General features: G+C 39.3%; 2 protein-coding genes across 3 annotated transcripts in view; both read right to left on the bottom strand.

Moving 5' to 3' along the window:
- The window catches only part of LOC127418589 (gastrula zinc finger protein XlCGF26.1-like), a 64,564-nt gene that overhangs the window by 28,741 nt on the left and 16,571 nt on the right, over positions 1-19,252 (bottom strand). The gene's annotated exons all lie outside the window — the stretch shown is intronic.
- LOC127418554 (zinc finger protein 721-like) overlaps positions 9,219-19,252 on the bottom strand; it is a 60,199-nt gene continuing 50,165 nt past the window's right edge. The window contains exons 8-10 of the mRNA XM_051659131.1: positions 14,247-14,342; positions 11,906-12,022; positions 9,219-9,342 (exon numbers count right to left, since the gene is read on the bottom strand). Coding sequence (XP_051515091.1) covers positions 14,255-14,342 — 88 coding nt within the window. The 3' untranslated portion in view covers positions 9,219-9,342; positions 11,906-12,022; positions 14,247-14,254. The remainder of the gene's footprint in view (positions 9,343-11,905; positions 12,023-14,246; positions 14,343-19,252) is intronic.

Raw genomic sequence — 19,252 nt, forward strand, 5'->3', positions numbered from 1 at the left:
CATAAAAATGGAAAGCCACTCCATGCTTCCTTAAAACTGACCCTAATGGGAGCATATAAGAATGGAGCCTTGAGGGACATCACAGGTAAGGGTTCTAACACTAAGATAAGATTTGAACCAACAAAGGGCACTTCCTAGGATACCCACACAGAGTTCCAGGTGCAACATAAGAATGCCATGGTCAACAGTGTCAAACGCTGCACTCAAATCTAACAACAATAAAATTGCAGAATCCCCAGTATCAACAGATAGCAAGATGTCATTTAGAACTCTTAGGGGAGCCAATTCAGTACTATGTTTTTTTCCTAAAACCAGACTGAAATTCTTTCCAAGAAAATCTGTAATTGATCTAACACATCTTTCTCCAAAATTTTTGCATAAAAAGGTAGATTTGAGATTGGTTTAAATTGAGATAAATCTGTTGGGTCCAAATTTGGCTTTTTCAGTAACTGTTTCATTAAGGCGTGTTTAAAGTATGCTGGAACAGACCCAGATAAAAGATTATTTACTACTGTTAAGATCCACATCCCAACACTACTGAATATCTGTTTAAAAAAAGTGGGTAGGAACAATATCAAGGGAAGAAGTGGTGGGCTTCAACTGAGCAACTATGTTCATTAAGAAGGACATAGAGATCGGCTCAAATGTACTTAAGAACATGGTGAAGTTGGGAGGATCCAAAGGATCATCTGTTGAAGGCACAATCGACTGTCCAATCACTGCTATTTTATCCACAAATAATTCAGAAAATTTTTACATAGTGTGGAAGACTCAGCAGGATAGGTATTGCCTGTAGGATTTATGACAGAATTTAAGACATTAAACAGCGTCCTGGGTCTGTTTGAGTTGTTAGATTTTATGTCTGAAAAGTAATTTGACTTCGCAGCTTTCACCGCTTTTTGATATTTAATTAGAGATTCCCGTAAGATTTCAAAAGACACTTGTAACTTATCCTTTTACCATCTACGTTCTGCCCTCCTGCAAGCTTGCCTTAATAACTGAGGATTGCTGTTTAACCATGGTTCAAATTTGTTTTTATGATATTTCAGCCTTAAAGTGGCAACAGTATCTAAGATATCGTTGCACATTGAATTAAACACATTAAAGAAACTCACCAACATTTAAGATGTTTGCAAGATGTTCAACAGAGTGCAAAAGACCAGCCTCACTAAATGCTGCAGCAAATTCCTCCCCAGATGTCGGACCAAATTTTTCGTGTCCATCGTGTAGGTCTAATGATTTTAGTATCATGATGAACAAGAGGAACAGTGAAAGTTACCGGCTTGTGGTCTGAAAAACTTAAATCACCTATTTGGATGTCAGAAATAGACAGGCCATGGGACAGAACCAGATCTAAAGTATGGCCATGTGAGTGTGTTGGTTCTTTCACCAGTTTCAAAATCAAAGGCATCAATAAGACTGACAAAGTCTTTGGCTAATGCATTAGAGGCACAACAGACATAATATTAAAATCATCAACAATTAAAAGTCTGTCATATTTAGTAGTGGTAACCCCTAAAAAGTCTGAAAACTCAGTAATAAAGTCTTTGTTAAATTTCGGTGGATGATACACAACTGCCACCACCAATGAATTTGTCTGGTCCATTGAGATCAACTGTAATTCAAAGCTTGTATATGTATCAGTTTGTAGTATCCGGCAACAAAAGCTATTTTTAAAAACAGATGCCAGTCCTCCTCCTCGGCCAGATTGACGGGGAGAATTAAAGTTATAATAAAGGGTGAGTTCCAAAAAAGATTCAAATTAATATCTCCAACAGAGAACCATGTCTCAGTCACAAATAAAATGTCAAGGTTCCCAGAAGTAATAAAATAATTCAAGATAAATATTTTGTTTCCCAATGATCTGGAATTAACCAGCGCCATCTTAATCGATACTGAATCATTAACAGGCTGTGATATGAGCTACGATGCCTGACACAGAGGACGAAGATAACGATGATCCACTCCACAACACCGAAAACAAGGGGAGCACCATCAGGGAAACTGCAGTAACGAATCTGCTGACAGATGAGTGATCCATTGATGAGGCATTCCAAAGAATGGAGCGAAAGGACAAGGCCACGATCCAGCTCCCACACAAAAGCGTTCAGATGCTGCTGACAGACCCGTTCATATACTAGGCAAGATCTGAGCTTAACAGCTATACCTCCCCATTTTCCTCTTCTCCTATGTTGTTTCATCCAGGAAACAGCACACAGCACGTGGTGCAAACATGCAGGTATGGTCGACAGGAAGGGGGGAGGAGGAAAACTAAAACATGTCCATGTCCAGTCAGATCTTTGTTGGAACAAGGCTCAATAATATTTCCAATATTAAGGAGTATCTGACGATCGTAGGTTAACAAAGCATTAGCATTTTGAATCATAGAAGTCATAATAAATATAAAAACAAACACAAACAAGCCGAGCAGCAGACAGCATGCCATGGACAACAGCGCCATCTTGAATCCTCCTTCTGGGATTTTGTCTGAGCGAACCAGGACATGACAGCTTGCTATTTCTGACTGAAAAGCCTTTAAGGCTAGAAATACAGCCGATAGCTCTAGGCGGTTGATGTGCCACATTTTCTTTGCCCCTGTCCAGGTGCTGAAAGTCGGGCATCCATTGCACACCGCACCCCAACCTGTGTTGGAAGCAACCATGGTCACCACTTTCCGCCTGACAACTTGCCCCAGCGCAACACCTCGCTGGTGAAATGTAGGAGCTGTCCATGGTGCTAAAGCAGCTATACAGCGGCGGGATATAGTGATGCACATGCGCCCTTGGTGCCAGCATGTTGTGGCACACGGCGATTCAGCCAGCACTGCAGAGGTCTCATGATGCCGCCACCATAAATCCCAATGCTTTTTGAAACAGCTTCAGGGGAAGTGTTCTCCTCAGTTTGAACAGAAAGACACCGTAGAATGGCCTGAACGCGCTTGCTCGTGAGGTGCATGCGCGCGCCCGCTTGTGGAGCCGAGGCGGACTCCCAAAAAGGAGATTTTTTGGCTGGGGTAGAGCATGCTCTTTGGCCAGTTCACATTGAGGCCCAAGCTGTTTAGATGCTGTAGCAGTAATTCTCTGTGCTGGCATAACAGAGCCTCTGATTGCACAATTAACAGCCAATCATCGAGGTAGTTCAAAATGCATACACCGCTCAGTCTCAGAAGGGCGAGAACCACATCGATGCACTTCGTGAATGTGCGAGGAGCCAGAGACAGTCCGAAGGGCAGGACTTTGAATTGATATGCTGTTCCCTCGAACGTGAATCTCAAAAACATCCTGTGATGTCATACAATTTTGATATGAAATTACACATCCTTCAGATCGACGCAAACCAATCGTGTGGGCATACATGCGATAAGATCCGTTTCAGGAGTAATAATTTTGAATGGCCGCTTTACGAGTGCACGATTTAAATATCTCAGATCCAGGACTGGCCAAAGTCCACCGTCTTTCTTTGAAATAAGAAAATAAAGGCTGTAAAACCCTTGTTGTGCTTGACAATTTGGCACAATGTCTATCGTGTTTTTCACAATGTGATTGTGCATTTTGGCTCGTAACACTGGTGCATCTTCAGGTGAAACCATGGAAGACAGAACGTCATTGAAACGGGTTGTGGCTGTCCTGTCAGGAGCACTTTTCCTGTGCACGCAGGTGGCGGTGAGGCAGTAGGTATGGGGCTTTTAGTCGGGTGCTGGCTCAAAACAGAGCGAGGGCGAGCCGGCTGTGATGTACTCCGTTTGGGCATAAAGTGTCTCATAGCCTGTGACTGCTGCTGAGTCGAGACGTAACGCTCAGCAAACTTATTCATAGAGCCCAGCTTATTCAAAGAGGCTGGCTGGAGACACTGGAGCATCCAACAGAGTGTTTTTTTCCTTATCACTCATTTCTGTGAGGGTCAGCCTTACATGTCAATCCAGAACTGCCAGGTTGTCCATGGACTTGCCGATGGCCTGCACAGTAACTTTCATGGTATGCAGCGCTAAGTCTGTAGTGGTGCGGAGCTCTTTGAATGTCTCTGGATCTAAGCTGTGCTCGCCACTTACTTGAGGAGCTTGGCTTGAAATACCTGGAGCACCACCATTGCGTGGAGTGCTGATCCAGCTTGTCCTGCTGCCGAGTAGGCTTTTCCCGCAGTGCAGACGTTTGTCAACACAGTTTGGAAAGATGTATGGGGCGTGATTTCCATGCCCTGTTACTCGCTGGACAGAGGTGTGCTGCTACCGCCTCCTCCATGGGGGTAATTGGGCATAACCATTTTCTTCCCCGTGATCCACATTAAAGAGGATGGCGTCACTGCATGAACATGCCGAGAATGGAAGAATGGGGCAGATTTGCGGGACGCTGCCGTTTGACGGCGTCCGGACTGCAGGAACCATTCATTGAGGCGAGAATGTTCAGGTTCCTCTGGGAGAGACCACTCAAGGTGAAGCTCTTCGACTGCCCTTGTAAGGATATGGAGCATCTCCCTGTCAGTGGCGCGTGCACATTCCTCTCCCTTGCCGGGGGTAGGGGTGGCAGCATCATCCACTGACCACTCGCACGATGCAGTGAGAGACATGACATCGTCATTATCATCCCCAGCATCAGAACCGCTGCACGAGACAAGGCCGCACACTCTTTCAGAAGGCAAGATCTCATCTCGCACATAGCGTATCGGAAAACGCGCCCTTTAGAGAGATTGAGGGGCTTGCGGGGCATGTGCCGCCACGAGGACCACCTCAAAGTCATCCTGCTCGATCATGCGGCCCCGCCATGCCTCCTCATGTGAATCCTCGGGTATCACAGAAGAGGCGGGTGGGAGTGCATGTGAGGCTGAATCATCCTTCAGAACGAGGGTCTTGAGAGTCATGCCCTCTCAGTGAGGACAGTCTATCTCCATGAGAGCTGACTCTGCATGGGCACGGCCCAGATAGTAAACGCAGCTCTCATGCTGATCTGACGGTGGGATGTGTCTCTCGCACAAGGAACACTTACAGAACGACATCTTTAAAAAGACGCGAACAAGTAAGAGACTCTTTTGGATATATAAATATATACCATATATATTTATATCACACAATATACAATACACAGTTGCTTTGTAAGGATACACAAACCATGCCGAAGTGCTGCGGGGAATCAGGATGCTGAGGACCATTCACCAGCGAAACGTCAAGCGGCGAGGTGGTGTGATGTTTGCCGAAGTACTGCAAGGGAGCGGAACGTTTTCCCACGAATATTCCATCCGCTGACTTGTGTATATCAACGGCAAAGGTAGAGGGCTTCTAGACAAGAGATGATCGCTGTCTTGGAGGAAATTCTGAGGAAATGGTGTTTGTACACCTATTTTTATAGCGGACAGTTTCGCACCAAAACAGGCGGGGCTCAAACACCATAGCCAATATTAGCATTATTGTAGAGAGGTTTAAACTAGTTCGTATCAGAGGTACTGAGTCCTAAGGGAACCCGAGTATGCCTCTCCTCAAGGGACCAGTCTCATACTGATGCCGTCTTCATAGGTCTAGGAACGGAGCGGTGAGGGTCCTGAGCGAATTAGATGTGTCGCAGCTCACTCACCAAACTGCCATCGGTTTGGTCAATGAGATTTTTTACATGGACATGTAAGGCGGGGTGCCAAGGGGTCTGCATTCAGAGAGCAGAACTCCCTGGAGAACAAAGAGACTTTGAGAAAAGACACAGACACTATCACACAATTTACATCTTCACCTAAGATAACACCCTGTAAAGTGAATGGCTTTCTCACGGGATCCCTCTCAACATATGTCTCTTCACCCCCACTCCATTCTCTTTAGACTCAGATCACTTAGAATGAAGGTATGAAAATATAATGTACTTTGTAAATGCAAGGGATTTTAATTTTCATGTTTGGTTTATTTTAAGATTCATCTGAGCATTGGATGTTTTGTAATGATTATTTCTGAATTGATTAATTCTGTAATTGGCATGACACATTTATTTGACTAATAAATTGTTAAACTTGATTCTATTCTGAAATATTATCTTTAGAAGATTATGTTTAATTCCTGTTAAAACTAAATCAGGGTTAATACATACTAAGACCCAGCATTTGATGGACAAGAACCACATCAACTAAGTTCTTAGCTTTCTGATTAACCATTCTGGCTTTGGTTAAGTGTAATAGACTGTAAAGGCTAAAAGAAAGTACTATTTGGGACAATGTAATATTGATCAACCCATCCAAATAGTATTAGACATGACCCCTGTTTAATGCTAATATTATTCTAGTCAAGTGTAATAGGAAACTATAAAACTAAACAAAACTACAATTTGGGTAATGGTAAGTTGGTCAGCCTTATCCAAACAGTATTAGTCATTTACCTCTGTCTAGAGATAATATTGCATTAATTAAGTGTATACAGATCTATAGAAACTAAGCAAAGCTACTATTTAGAAATAGATAAGCTGCGATTGGAATCATTCTGAATAGTATTAGTCATTTAACTCTGGCTAAAGATAACCTTGATGCCCCTCATACAGAGCAGTTACAGTTGTGCTCAAAAGTTTGCATACCCTTGGAGAATTGGTAATATATGTACCATTTTTAAAGAAAACATGAGTGAGCAGGCAAAACACATTTCTTTTATTTCTTATGGGATTCATGGTCAACTGTAGGTTATAACGGAATGGCACAATCATAAAACAAAACATGGCAACAAAGAAAAAAAATGAAATGACCCCTGTTCAAAAGTCTTCATACCCTTAGTTCTTAATACTGTGTATTGCCCCCTTTAGCATCAATGACAGCGTGCAGTCTTTTGTAATAGTTGTCTATGAGGCCCCAAATTCTTGCAGGTGGTATAGCTGCCCATTCGTCTTGGCAAAATGCCTCCAGGTCATGCAAAGTCTTTGGTCGTCTTGCATGAACCGCACGTTTGAAATCTCCCCAAAGAGGCTCGATGATATTAAGGTCAGGAGACTGTGATGGCCACTCCAGAACCTTCACCTTTTTCTGCTGTAACCACTGGAGGGTCAACTTGGCCTTGTGCTTAGGGTCATTGTCGTGCTGGAAATTGCAAGAGCGTCCCATGCGCAGCTTTCATGCAGAAGAATACAAATTGTCTGCCAGTATTTTCTGATAACATGCTGCATTCATCTTGCCATCAATTTTCACAAGATTCCCCGTGCCTTTAGAGCTCACACACCCCCAAAACATCAGTGAGCCACCACCATGCTTCACAGTGGGGATGGTATTCTTTTCACTATTGGCCTTGCTGACCCCTCTCCAAACATAGCGCTTATGGTTGTGACCATAAAGCTCTATTTTGGTCTTGTCACTCCAAATTACAGTGTGCCAGAAACTGTGAGGCGTCAAGGTGTTGTCGGGCATATTGTAACCGGGCTTTTTTGTGGCATTGGCGCAGTAAAGGCTTCTTTCTGGCAACTCGACCATGCATCAACTATGTGATAATAAATGGCTTCATATGATCACTATCCTTAAATAAAAGACAGTTTTTTTGCATGCTCAGTCATATTTTCAAAATCAATGCCAAAATTTCAAAATTTTTGCCAAGGTATGCAAAATTTTGTGCACAACTGTATTAAGATAATTATCCTTCCTCATTATGCCATCTATTTTGTGACGTGCCCCACATAGTTTGGAGGTATGCTCATTGTCCATTTGGAAGACCCATTTTCGACCAAGCTTTAACTTCCTGGCTGATGTCTTGAGATGCCACCCCCATGCTTCACGGTTGGGATGGTGTTCTTCGGCTTGCAAGCCTCACCCTTTCCTCCAAACATAATGATGGTCATTATGGCCAAACAGTTCAATTTAGAGGACATTTCTCCAAAAAGTAAGATCTTTGTCCCCATGTGCACTTGCAAACTGTAGTCTGGCTTTTTTATGGTGGTTTTGGAGCAGTGGCATCTTCCTTGCTGAGCAGCCTTTCAGGTAGGGTCAACATAGGACTCGTTTTACTGTGGATATAGATACTTGTCTACGTGTTTCCTCCAGCATCTTCACAAGGTCCTTTGCTGTTGTTCTGGGATTGATTTAACTTTTCGCACCAAACAACGTTAATCTCTAGGAGACAGAATGTGTCTCCTTCCTGAGTGGTATGATGGCTGTGTGGTCCCATGGTATGCAATTTTTTCTGAGGTCTTGTCTGATTTCCCCATGATGTCAAGCAAAGAGGCACTGAGTTTAAAGGTAGGCCTTAAAATACATCCTCAGGTACACCTCCAATTGACTCCAATTAGCCTATCAGAAGCTAATTGGCTAATTTCCTAAAGGCTTGACATCACTTTCAGGAATTTTCCAAGCTGCTTAAAGGCACAGTTAACTTAGTGTATGTAAATGTCTGACCCACTTGTGATAGAGTCAATTAAAAGTGAAACAATCTGTGTGTAAACAATTGTTGGAAAAATTACTTGTGTCATGCACAAAGTAGATGTCCTACACTTGCCAAATCTATAGTTTGCTAATATGAAATCTGTGGAGTGGTTAAAAAATTAGTTTTAAAGACTTAAGTGTATGTAAACTTCTGACTTCAACTGAATTAGTTTCATTTTCTGTTAAAGCATGATTTTCTGTAAATCTGCTTTGAAAAGTGCTATACAAATAAAAATGACTTGACCTTACTTGAAACTCAACAAACCAAGGCACCTACGAACTGTCACCACAGTGAAGGAGACTGTAATGCTCCTTCCTTTGAATGCTGAGTTTTGCACAGAGATTTTTTCAAAAATCAGCTGGAGGGCCAGATAAAGATGATAACCCTAAATGTAGGGCTCATCTGGTATCACATTCTGACATGGCAGTCAATTGTCATGAAAATGTAAAACAATAATAAAGAAACATACCTGAAGAAATAAAACCACTCTGTTGTTTCTCTGCTGTGTTTTCTCCTCTCATCTTCATCAGGTTCCTACAGTCCAGCAGCTTCACTGAACACATCTTCACAGGTATCTGCAGCATCTGCTGTTCATCATCATCTTCATCACTCTGTTGTTCCTCTGTTGTGTTTTCTCCTCTCATCTTCATCAGGTTCCTGCAGTCCAGCAGCTTCACTGAACACATCTTCACTGGTGTCTGCAGCATCTGCTGTTCATCATCATCTTCATCACTCTGTTGTTCCTCTGTTGTGTTTTCTCCTCTCATATTCATCATGTTCCTGCAATCCAGCAGCTTCACTGAACACATCTTCACTGGTGTCTGCAGCATCTGCTGTTCATCATCATCTTCACCACTCTGTTGTTCTTCTGTTGTGTTTTCTTCTTTTATCTCCTCCTGCCTCACTTCAATCTTCACTGGTGTCTGCAGCATCTGCTGTTCTCCAACGTGAATTACATCCACCTGCTCTCTCATGATGAACATCTGAACACAAAAACATCATCATTATAATGGACTGACATTCATCAAACTCAAAAACATTATTATATGATTATTCACAAGAACAGCTCTGTTAAACAAAATAACTGTTTCTGAGATAGTATAAATATAAATGTGTGCTTTGTGTTTGGTTTCATTTTCCAGACAGCAGGAATATAATAACAGGCTGCATACAGTGGAGAGCAGAGCACAAACTATGCAAGACTAGTTGTAACAAACATGGTTTAGAAGTTTCCACACACACCAATATGGTAAACACAGTTCCCAGCTAGCACAGTTACACTATGATGACATAATAAAAACAGACCATACTGGTCACAGCAGTGCACCAAATTATGTTGCGCCAATGCAATTTTATGTGTCCCATTATCATTGTGGCGAGTCTGGCGAAATTACTCTTATATGTTTGGGCAAAGTGGCAAGTGCATTCCAATGACCAAAATATATTTTTGTAACTGCAACTTTGCCAGTATATTCCCAGATAGTGTATGTACATAATCCAAGATGTCTGTTTAAGATCATTTTATCTGGAAAAAATCTAATTTACGTCAGATTTACATACATTCTAAATAATAAATATCTCAAAGACATTTGCTGAATGTTTTTTGACATCCAAGACAAAACGTTTACAGATGTATTGCAGATGTGCAAACAATCTATAAAATACAGTATGTCTTCCAGATAAAAAAAAAACACAAAAAATAAAATGGACATCTGGGTGATGCACATGGGTTAACAGGGTTTTTTTGTATTATCCCAGCTAACACAGTAATATTGTGGCGATGTAACCAGACCGGACCATATCGGTCACAGCAACGTACCAAATAATGTTGTGGTAACGCAATTTTTTGAGTCCCATATTTGTGGTGATGACGTTTTTTTTGTACATTTGGACAATGCTGCCAGTCTGTCCCAATGACCTGTTGGAAACTTGCAGAGAAGAGCAGGGGGTGGTTGCATAAAACTATTTTAGACTAGTCTTACAAGTTGATCTTAACTTTTTCAGTCAGTTGCATAAAAAATGTGATTGTTCTAATTTAAGACCAAAATGTAAGACAGCAGACCACTACTAACTTTTAGTCATGGGAAATAACTGCCAGCTGAGCTAGTGGGGCTTGAGTTGAGACTTTGTAGAATACTTTGACTTCTACAATGGTAATAAAAATACGTTTTTTTTATTATTATTATTATTTAGGTTTACTTTCAAAAGCTAGGGAATATCTAGGGAAACCTTTTGGATATTCCACTTGGATACATTGTTTCAAAGGGGAATGAATCAAGAAACTGATTATGGTTTGTTTTACTGGTGTTCTGTCTTTGTACTCAAGACTCTATGTTTGTTTTGGTACTAATAACTTTGCATTTGTTGGTCACTAGATGGAGTGGGAGAGTGAATTATCCAGCTTTTACAAAGCCACTCCTCCAATTAGTGGGACACACCTCTTTCTAATATGGGAAACTTTTTTAAATGTTGTTGGTTCAAGTTTTTCTTGATGTCTGATGAAGGCCCTGAGGGTGGCCGAAACATCATGCATTTTTAATCAAATAAAGTTGTAGCTCTTATTTTGCTTAAAGAGTGAGTGTTGCGCCTCTTTCTTTTGAAAGTATGGCATTTTGATTTTTGGTTGCACCTCCTCTTTAGTTGGTTGAGCACCTTTTTTTCAATGTTTTTGTTGGTTAAAATCACTTAATTTGTTCATTAGAATTGAATTTTGAAGCATTGTACTGTTCTAATATGCAAATATTTTCAGTAAAGGAAAACTGTGTTGAGCGCCCACTGTCAACTCTTACTTTTCCCACAATGCAATGCGAATTAGACTGTCTTACTGAAGACAACTGTGAGCTTGTTTTATGCAACAGGCTTTCTATGGCGTCCTTAGTTAGTCAGACCAATTATTAGACAAAATCTCAAGTTAATGGCTATTTTTATGCTACTGGCCCCAGGAAACTTGGATAAAGCTATAGCAGGAAAATTTATTGTAGAAGATCAGAAACATCAGTCTTCACGTCAGAACGTGCCGTCTTGCGCGGGTGATTTCACCAAACCCCTTTGCGCCTAGACTCAGCGCATGCTTGCACAAAAATACCAAAACTTCAAAAAATTCCCACAGACTTTGTGCTTATAACTTATGGCATAGTGCTAAAGCTAGCACTCTTAAAATAGGGCACACAGTGTTTACAGGTTTTTTTTATAATTGTCTCTTTCAACACATAAAGTTACATACTTCAGCTTTAAGAGAGTAATGACAGTTTTAAAGTCTATTCATCTCTCTGTGACGCAGCATCTTCTACAGGCTCACGAACAAACACTTTACTACAGTTAAAGTTTAAAAAATATCTAAGTGATTATTGTGAAGTTGTTTGAGTTGAAGTGGTCAAATTAAAATAACTAAAAGGAAACAGTTTAATTTCACCTCAAATTTGACCTCAGGCATGACTGGCAAATTAACTATTAAATATTACAACTCTAAAGCGAAATATAACGCAAGATAGGTAAACCACTGTTACGCTGTAAAACGACAAATACAAATAGATTCATAGTGCTTACCTATTTTATTCCGTCCACTAAGTCGACCGTTACAAATACAAGTGAGGCGAATGCGCAGTACTCCGATTCTCTATCAGTTAACAGTTTAAACTTCAAAGAAAATTTTGTCCTGTGTGCCTGTTAAAAAAAAAAAAAATCTCTTTTACTTACAAAAACAATAAAATGTGAATGAATCACCATTTAAGTAAAATATTTGCAGATGTGGTAAATTTCCCATTTGTTGGCAGTTTTCCCATTGAAGTATAACTGCAGTATCCCAATGAAAGCTGGAACCCGCCACAATTAAAACATAAGAGGTAATTCTGACTTTTTATCTCACAATTTGGAGTTTTTTTTACTCGCAATTGCGAGATATAAAGTCACAATTGTGATTTTATATTTCGAAATTAAGAGAGTCACAATTACGACTTATTTCTCACAATTTCGACTTTATAACTCTCAAATGCATGATAAAAAGTCACAATTCTGATTTTATATCTCAAACTTGAGAGAAAGTCATATTGTGACTATTTCTCACAATTTCGACTTTATAACTCGCAAATGCGTGACAGAAACTCACAATTGTGATTTTATATCTCGAAATTGAGAGAAATAGTCACAATTATGACTTTATTTCTCTCAATTTCGAGATATAAAATCACAATTGTGAGTTATCACGCAATTGCGAGTTTATTTCTTGGAATTGCGACTATTTCTTGCAATTATAATTTTATTTCACGGAATTACGAATGCATATCTCACAAAAGAGAGTTTCTATCACGTAATTGAGAGAAATGGTCACAATTGCTAATTATTTCTTGCAAATGCGACTTTATAACTCACAAATGCGTGACAGAAACTCACAATTGTGATTTAATATATCGAAATTGAGAGAAATAGTCAACTTTATTTCTCTCAATTTCGAGATATAAGATCGCAATTGTGAGTTATCATGCAATTGCGAGTTTATTTCTCGGAATTGCGATTTAATGTCTCACAATTGACATTTACATTTATTCGTTTGGCAGATGGTATTATCCAAAGCGACTTACAAACGAGGAATACACTGTAAGCAAATCATCTTAAGGAGACAGTGGTATGAAAAGTGCTGCATAGCATCAGAGTAGTATTCAAGACAGATTAAAGAAAATAACATTTTTTTTTAGTGACTGGTTAAGTGCCCATGGAAAAGATGTGTTTTTAGCCGTTTTTTTGAAGACAGAAAGTGAGTCAGCTTCACGGATGGAGTTGGGAAGGTCATTCCACCAACATGGTATGATGAAGCCGAAAGTCCGGGAAAGTGTTTTGGTGCCTCTTTGTGTTGGTACAACAAGGAGCCGTTTCTCAGCCAATCACAGGATTTCTGGTGGGAACATAGCTCTGCAGAAATGATTTTAGGTATGCTGGAGCAGACCCAGTGACTGTTCTGTATGCTAGCATCAGAGCCTTGAACTTGATATGTGCATCAACCGGCAGCCATTGGAGAGAGACAAGGAGTGGTGTAACATGCGCTCTCTTTGGTTCATTAAAGACCAGATGTGCTGCTGCATTCTGGATCATTTGCAGGGGTCTAATTGCGCATGCAAGGAGGCCTACAATGAGAGCATTACAGTAGTCCAGTCTAGTTATGACAAGTGACTGAACAAGAATTTGTGTGGCATGTTCAGAGAGGAAGTGTCTTATCTTCCTGATATTGTAGAGTGTAAATCTATATGATCGTGCTGTCTTTGAGATTTGGTCTGTGAAATTGAGAGTTTATATCATGTAACTGTGAGTCATAAAGTCGAAATTGCCAGAAAAAAAGGCACAATTGTGAAATAAAATGTCAGAATTAGCCTACCTGTTTTCTTTTTTATTACCTGGCGGGATCCATCTTCTATAGTATCCCTATAGCATATTGAATGTCTCCACAAATATAATAAAATTTTAACAAACGTCGACTAGTACAAGTTGCCTGGAGACCAAGGTACCACGTAGTTATTACGTCATTCATAGGATTAATTAGCAACGTTTTTAGAATCTAATCAGACGATTCTGGGACGTTATTTAAGCTTTTTAAAAGATAGAACTTTATAAATATGACGTCACACAGGAATCAAATATAAAACACAAGAATCTTGACTTTAAAGTGCTTGAGTTTAGCCACAGACAGACAGGAAGTGTAAATAATCTACTGGTTCTTAATTGTTTTGTTGTTTTTCTCACCTCTTGCATGTGACCAGTAACAAAACAAACTACATCAGATGATAATGAGCTTCTTTTACAGTCATTAAAACACTAAAAAAGATCATTTAAACAAATCATGCACAGAAAAATATGAACCTAAATGTCACAGATGATGTAAAACACATTGATCACGTACCGAACTGCTCAAAGCATCAGCTCTTCTTTCATCTTCTTCTGGTGTTTTCTGTCGGTTTCTAAAACAACTTCTGCTTCATTTCCGTCTCCTGCTGGACTGGAGTGAATAAAATCCCAACATCTGATTAATCAGTCCTGTTGTCCAACTTTAAAATACATGATAAAAGACATGAATGTTTCTATGATTTGAAATCTCTCTTTCATACAGCACACATTCAACAGCCTCTGGGAAACCACATTTAAAAGAATAATTCACCCCAAAATGACAATTCTGTCATCATTTACTCACCCTCATGTTATTCAAAAACTGTATGACTTTCTCTCTTCTGCTGAACACAAATCAACATTTATTTATTTATTTATAAAGCACGTTTAAACACAACATGTTGTTCTAAAGTGCTGCACAATAGAGAAAATGAAACACAAAAGACACAGTAAAAGAAAAACTTTTATCCTTGCCATACATTTCCATAAAATCAGGAGCCTGTCAAGCTCCAAAATGACAAAAAAAGCACCATAAAAGTTACATAATTTAGTCAAAGCTCTGAAATGGACTACAATAACGGCATGACAGCACTGTTCCTCACACAAAGCTATCACATGACTTGAGAAGACTTCAATATAGTGCACGTCACATCTTTAAATTCGTCCCTTCTAAATGTTTTACTCATAGACAGTCACAGTATGTACAGCTGATTTTATTCCAAAACATTTAATTTACTACATACAGTGAACAAATTAAGTGCACATCAATATGTTACTTAAGTGGTTCTTATATAGGTTGCATAATGTTTATTACAAATTAGTGGCGCGGAGCAGGGATTATTATAACACTTTGGGTTTTTGCTAATTTATTCAGAAAATGTTAATCCACAAATAATGCCTAAATCTATGATATTTCAGCAGTCTTTACTTGATTCAACTAAATCTACAACCTGAGTTACATACAAGTATACGAAAGCCAGTGTTGCATTCATTCCTCATACTGTTTCCCGTCCAGGGCCCAAACAAGAAATTTTGGGTTTACCTGGGACCCACACTCACAAAACGGTGCAGTATGCTGTATACTTTCATTTGTATGATTTTTAATGACTAAAACAACTGTGACATACTGTAGATAGATTCTTTTAAAAATCATTTCATTTTCCAAGACTTTAAAACCCTTTTAACCTAAATTAAACATTTGTTTCAGGGTCACAGAATCGAGGACGGAAGAGCGAGGAAACAAGGATGCACAACTTAAGAAATGAGAAGCACCCATAGACCCATTGAAAATGGCTCAGAGTGATATTTCCAGATCAGAATGTTATAGAGACTATTTTGACTTTTAGTATCACCCTGGCAACTGCCTAGTAACCATCCAGAGCATCCTAGTATCCATGTATCAACACCAGAACATCGTAGAATCCCATGGGGGTGGGATCTTTTGACTCCGGGCAGTGTACTGAGGCCCTTTGTGGGACATTGTGGTGATGGGTTTTGCCACGCCAAGCACCACTAACATTTACTTCAGATCTAGTTCATATAGAACATTTAACAGCTAAAGAAATGAACAAAATCCTGGACATTTAAGGACAAACCAATTACAGTCCACAGATTGTATTGGTTCCCCCCAAAAATAACCAAATGTTTCCCAGAAAGAAATGCACTCGGAAGCAGGATTCAAAATAATAATTAAATTATATAACATCACCCACGTCTCCCTACCTGCTGTCTGAACATAATTTTTTATAGTGTTTTTGTTCTTATTTTTCACCATTTTGTGCCAATCAGTGCAATAATGGGAGTGAGCCATCCTTCACATGATATATGTTGACATGTTATAATCTCTTCCGTCGCTATGTGCGCAAGTTTGTGTATGAAGTTTGGGATTGTGACTTCATTCATTTAACAGCTTGCCGGTGCAAAATTTCAGGAAAACTTCTTCCTGACTGCTAAACACCTTCTTACTGCCACTGGTCTATGTCCTCGGTAGGTGTGACCTAGAAGTCCTACTTTAAGACTAAAATAATGTAACTAATTTTGAATACGTTGTTCAGTCAGTTAAAGGTCAATCAACATAAACACAATGGCGTCCAAAGTTATGAGCGAGCTGGTAAAAAAAAAAAATTACCTACATCTGTATGATCGTTCACATAGAGACATTTCATGCGATTTTATTTAGTCTACAAAAGGAATCAAATTCAGACATCTGCCCGAAGATAGATATTATCATCACTCTTTAAAAAATTAACACTCTTTTATACACCCATCGTTGCAGTAGTATCAGTGTCATCATAAATTACAATAACAGCGTGTAATCGGTGCATATTGTGGCCGCATATAGCATATTAGCATCATGAATGCAGGAGGTAAACATTACAAATTACACACATTATCTACTATATACCGTATATGTATGTATATATATATAGAGAGAGAGAGAGAGATATTACTTTAATCCTCATGTGTTGTTTGGGTCATTTTTTAATCATTTTCATTTTGTTTCCTTAACAAAAATGTTATCCTTTATTTGAGTCCAAGTCTAAATATATTTTGTGGTAATCAACATTATGCCATAAAAGCTGTTTACGGATCTTAATATTCCTTTAAGTAAAGCATTGACACTGAAGCAGTCATATTCGACATGCAGGATCACTGAATAAAACACTTATGACAATAAACAACAATTAACATACTTAATTGAATTTGGCGTTATTTGAATGTGTTTGAGCATGTATAGCATGACGCCAGGATGTTAGAATTACGTACAATTGACATCATTACGTGATGAAAAAGAATTGCTGAATTGTTTTTTTGTACTGTATCATTGAAATGAACAGTACGAAAGAACAGGTTCGAGGAAAAGAATCTGACTTCTGATCACTAATACACATTCTAGAGTTGATTGACAGGCGATGCCTGTATCAAAAAGGTGACTGGCTTGTTTACCTGTAAGGCAGGACTTCTGTTTCTACATCCGTTGGCTGTTCCTATTTCTTACATATATTTTGATTCCAGTGGTCTGTCTGATAAATTGTCTCTGATGTTGCTCATTTGGGAGAAATTCCATCTTTGGGTTTATCTGAACTTTAAACCATTTGCTTGATATCATTGGACCTGAAGATGTTTTTTTTTTCTTAATTTGACTACTTTGGCAACTCTTTTTTTCATGTTTCCATAGTTTTTGCTTCGCTGAAACTTTTCCCACATAATGATCAGCGGTAAGGTTTCTCTCCAGTATGAATTCTCTCGTGTGTTTTCAGGCTTTGAGAGTGAGTGTAACTCTTTCCACAGTGTGAGCACTTGTATGTAGGCCTGTCACGACAATTACGTTATCGACTTATTGTATGATATATGGTGTTACGACCTCTTAATTTGGTCTAGGGTTAAAAGAGGTAACATTGAGATTGCGATAAATTGGAGAGATGGTGGTGGTAAGAGACAATGCTAAACGAAGTAATGCCAAAAAGAAAAGTGATTTATTATACATAAGTAAAAATAAGTGTAACAAGACATAATGATAATAATAATAAAGATGAACGATAAGCAATAATATATACAAATATGTACAATTGGAATCAATATATTCTAAGAAATTAACCCAAGAGAAAAGGGACCCAAGTAATGCCAAAGGAAAGAAAAGAACAAAACAAAACTCAGATCTAACTGATGATTAAACCTCTAACCTAACTAACATAAAAATAAACAGAGAAGAAATCAAGTCTTCAGCGTCAAACGCCGTAACTTATCTACTCTAACTAACGAACACAAAACTTACAGAGGATGGCGTTCACTTTCTTACCTGGGGTGTCTATACATCGAGTTACCTAAATGTTGTACTATGTATGTCACGTGACATCTTACCTGTCCACCTTTCTCTTGGGGAGAGAACAACACGCCATTGAAATCAGAAAGCTAACAAAAAGGGAAAAGTAGTAATACGATATCCCAAACGAAATGTCAAACCAAAAAGTGGTAGGGATTAAGATCCCAACAAATAATACTAGCGATAAGTGCGACACAAAATAGCAACAAGACGACTCTCGTTCATTTTGGAGGCCTTTTAAATGCTGACGGGAAACTTGATTGGCAGCGGAGTTGACGTCATACCGCTTGATGAAGATTTACATCTTCCCAAACCAATAGGAGTTTAGAGAGGTTGAACCTAAGAAAATGACAGGTAGCGAGAGAGAGAGAGAAAAATACATAGGCACACCCAAAGGAATGTAACACTCCCACCCTTAAGAACAAACCTGTTTGTGAAAAACAAAAACATACTTACATTTTTTTTTTAAACTCTCTCGAAAGAGCGTCAGTCAAAACATTATCAACACCCTTTTTCAACCGTCAAGAAATTTTTACAAAAATGTCCATAATAACCAGCCATACCCAAGAATCTTCGCAACTCTCGTCGGGTGGTAGGAACTGGAAATTCTGCAATTGTTGAAACTTTAGCCTCCACCGGTTGCACTTGGCCTTGTTCAACCTCTTTACCGAGGTAAGTGACAGTCGCTTGGCCAAACTCACATTTTGCCAAGTTGAGTGTTAAGTTAGCTTTAATAAGACGCTGAAACACTGTTTTCAATGAGTTCACATGTTCATTCCAGCCTACGGAATGAATAACCAGGTCATCGAGATATGCACTGCAATTTGGTACGTCTGCCAACACTATATTTACAAGACGTTGAAATGCTGCAGGTGCATTTCTCAGTCCGAAAGCCATCGCTGTATATTGAAGAAAATTGTCTGGGGTTACAAATGATGAAATTTCAGAAGCTTGTAATGTAAGTGGGACTTGCCAGTAACCTTTTAACATATCCAACTTACTAACAAAACAAGCAGATCCAATATTATCTATACAATCCTCCATACGCGGTAACGGATAACTGTCTGGCACTGTTACGGCATTCCCCTTACGGTAATCAGTGCAGAACCTTAATGTACCACCAGGTTTAGGAACGAGTAAACATGGAGAACTCCAGGGACTACAACTAGGTTTGGCTAAACCATTCTCCAACAAGTAAT

This window comes from Myxocyprinus asiaticus, chromosome 28, assembly GCF_019703515.2.
Source record: "Myxocyprinus asiaticus isolate MX2 ecotype Aquarium Trade chromosome 28, UBuf_Myxa_2, whole genome shotgun sequence".
Taxonomy (NCBI): domain Eukaryota; kingdom Metazoa; phylum Chordata; class Actinopteri; order Cypriniformes; family Catostomidae; genus Myxocyprinus; species Myxocyprinus asiaticus.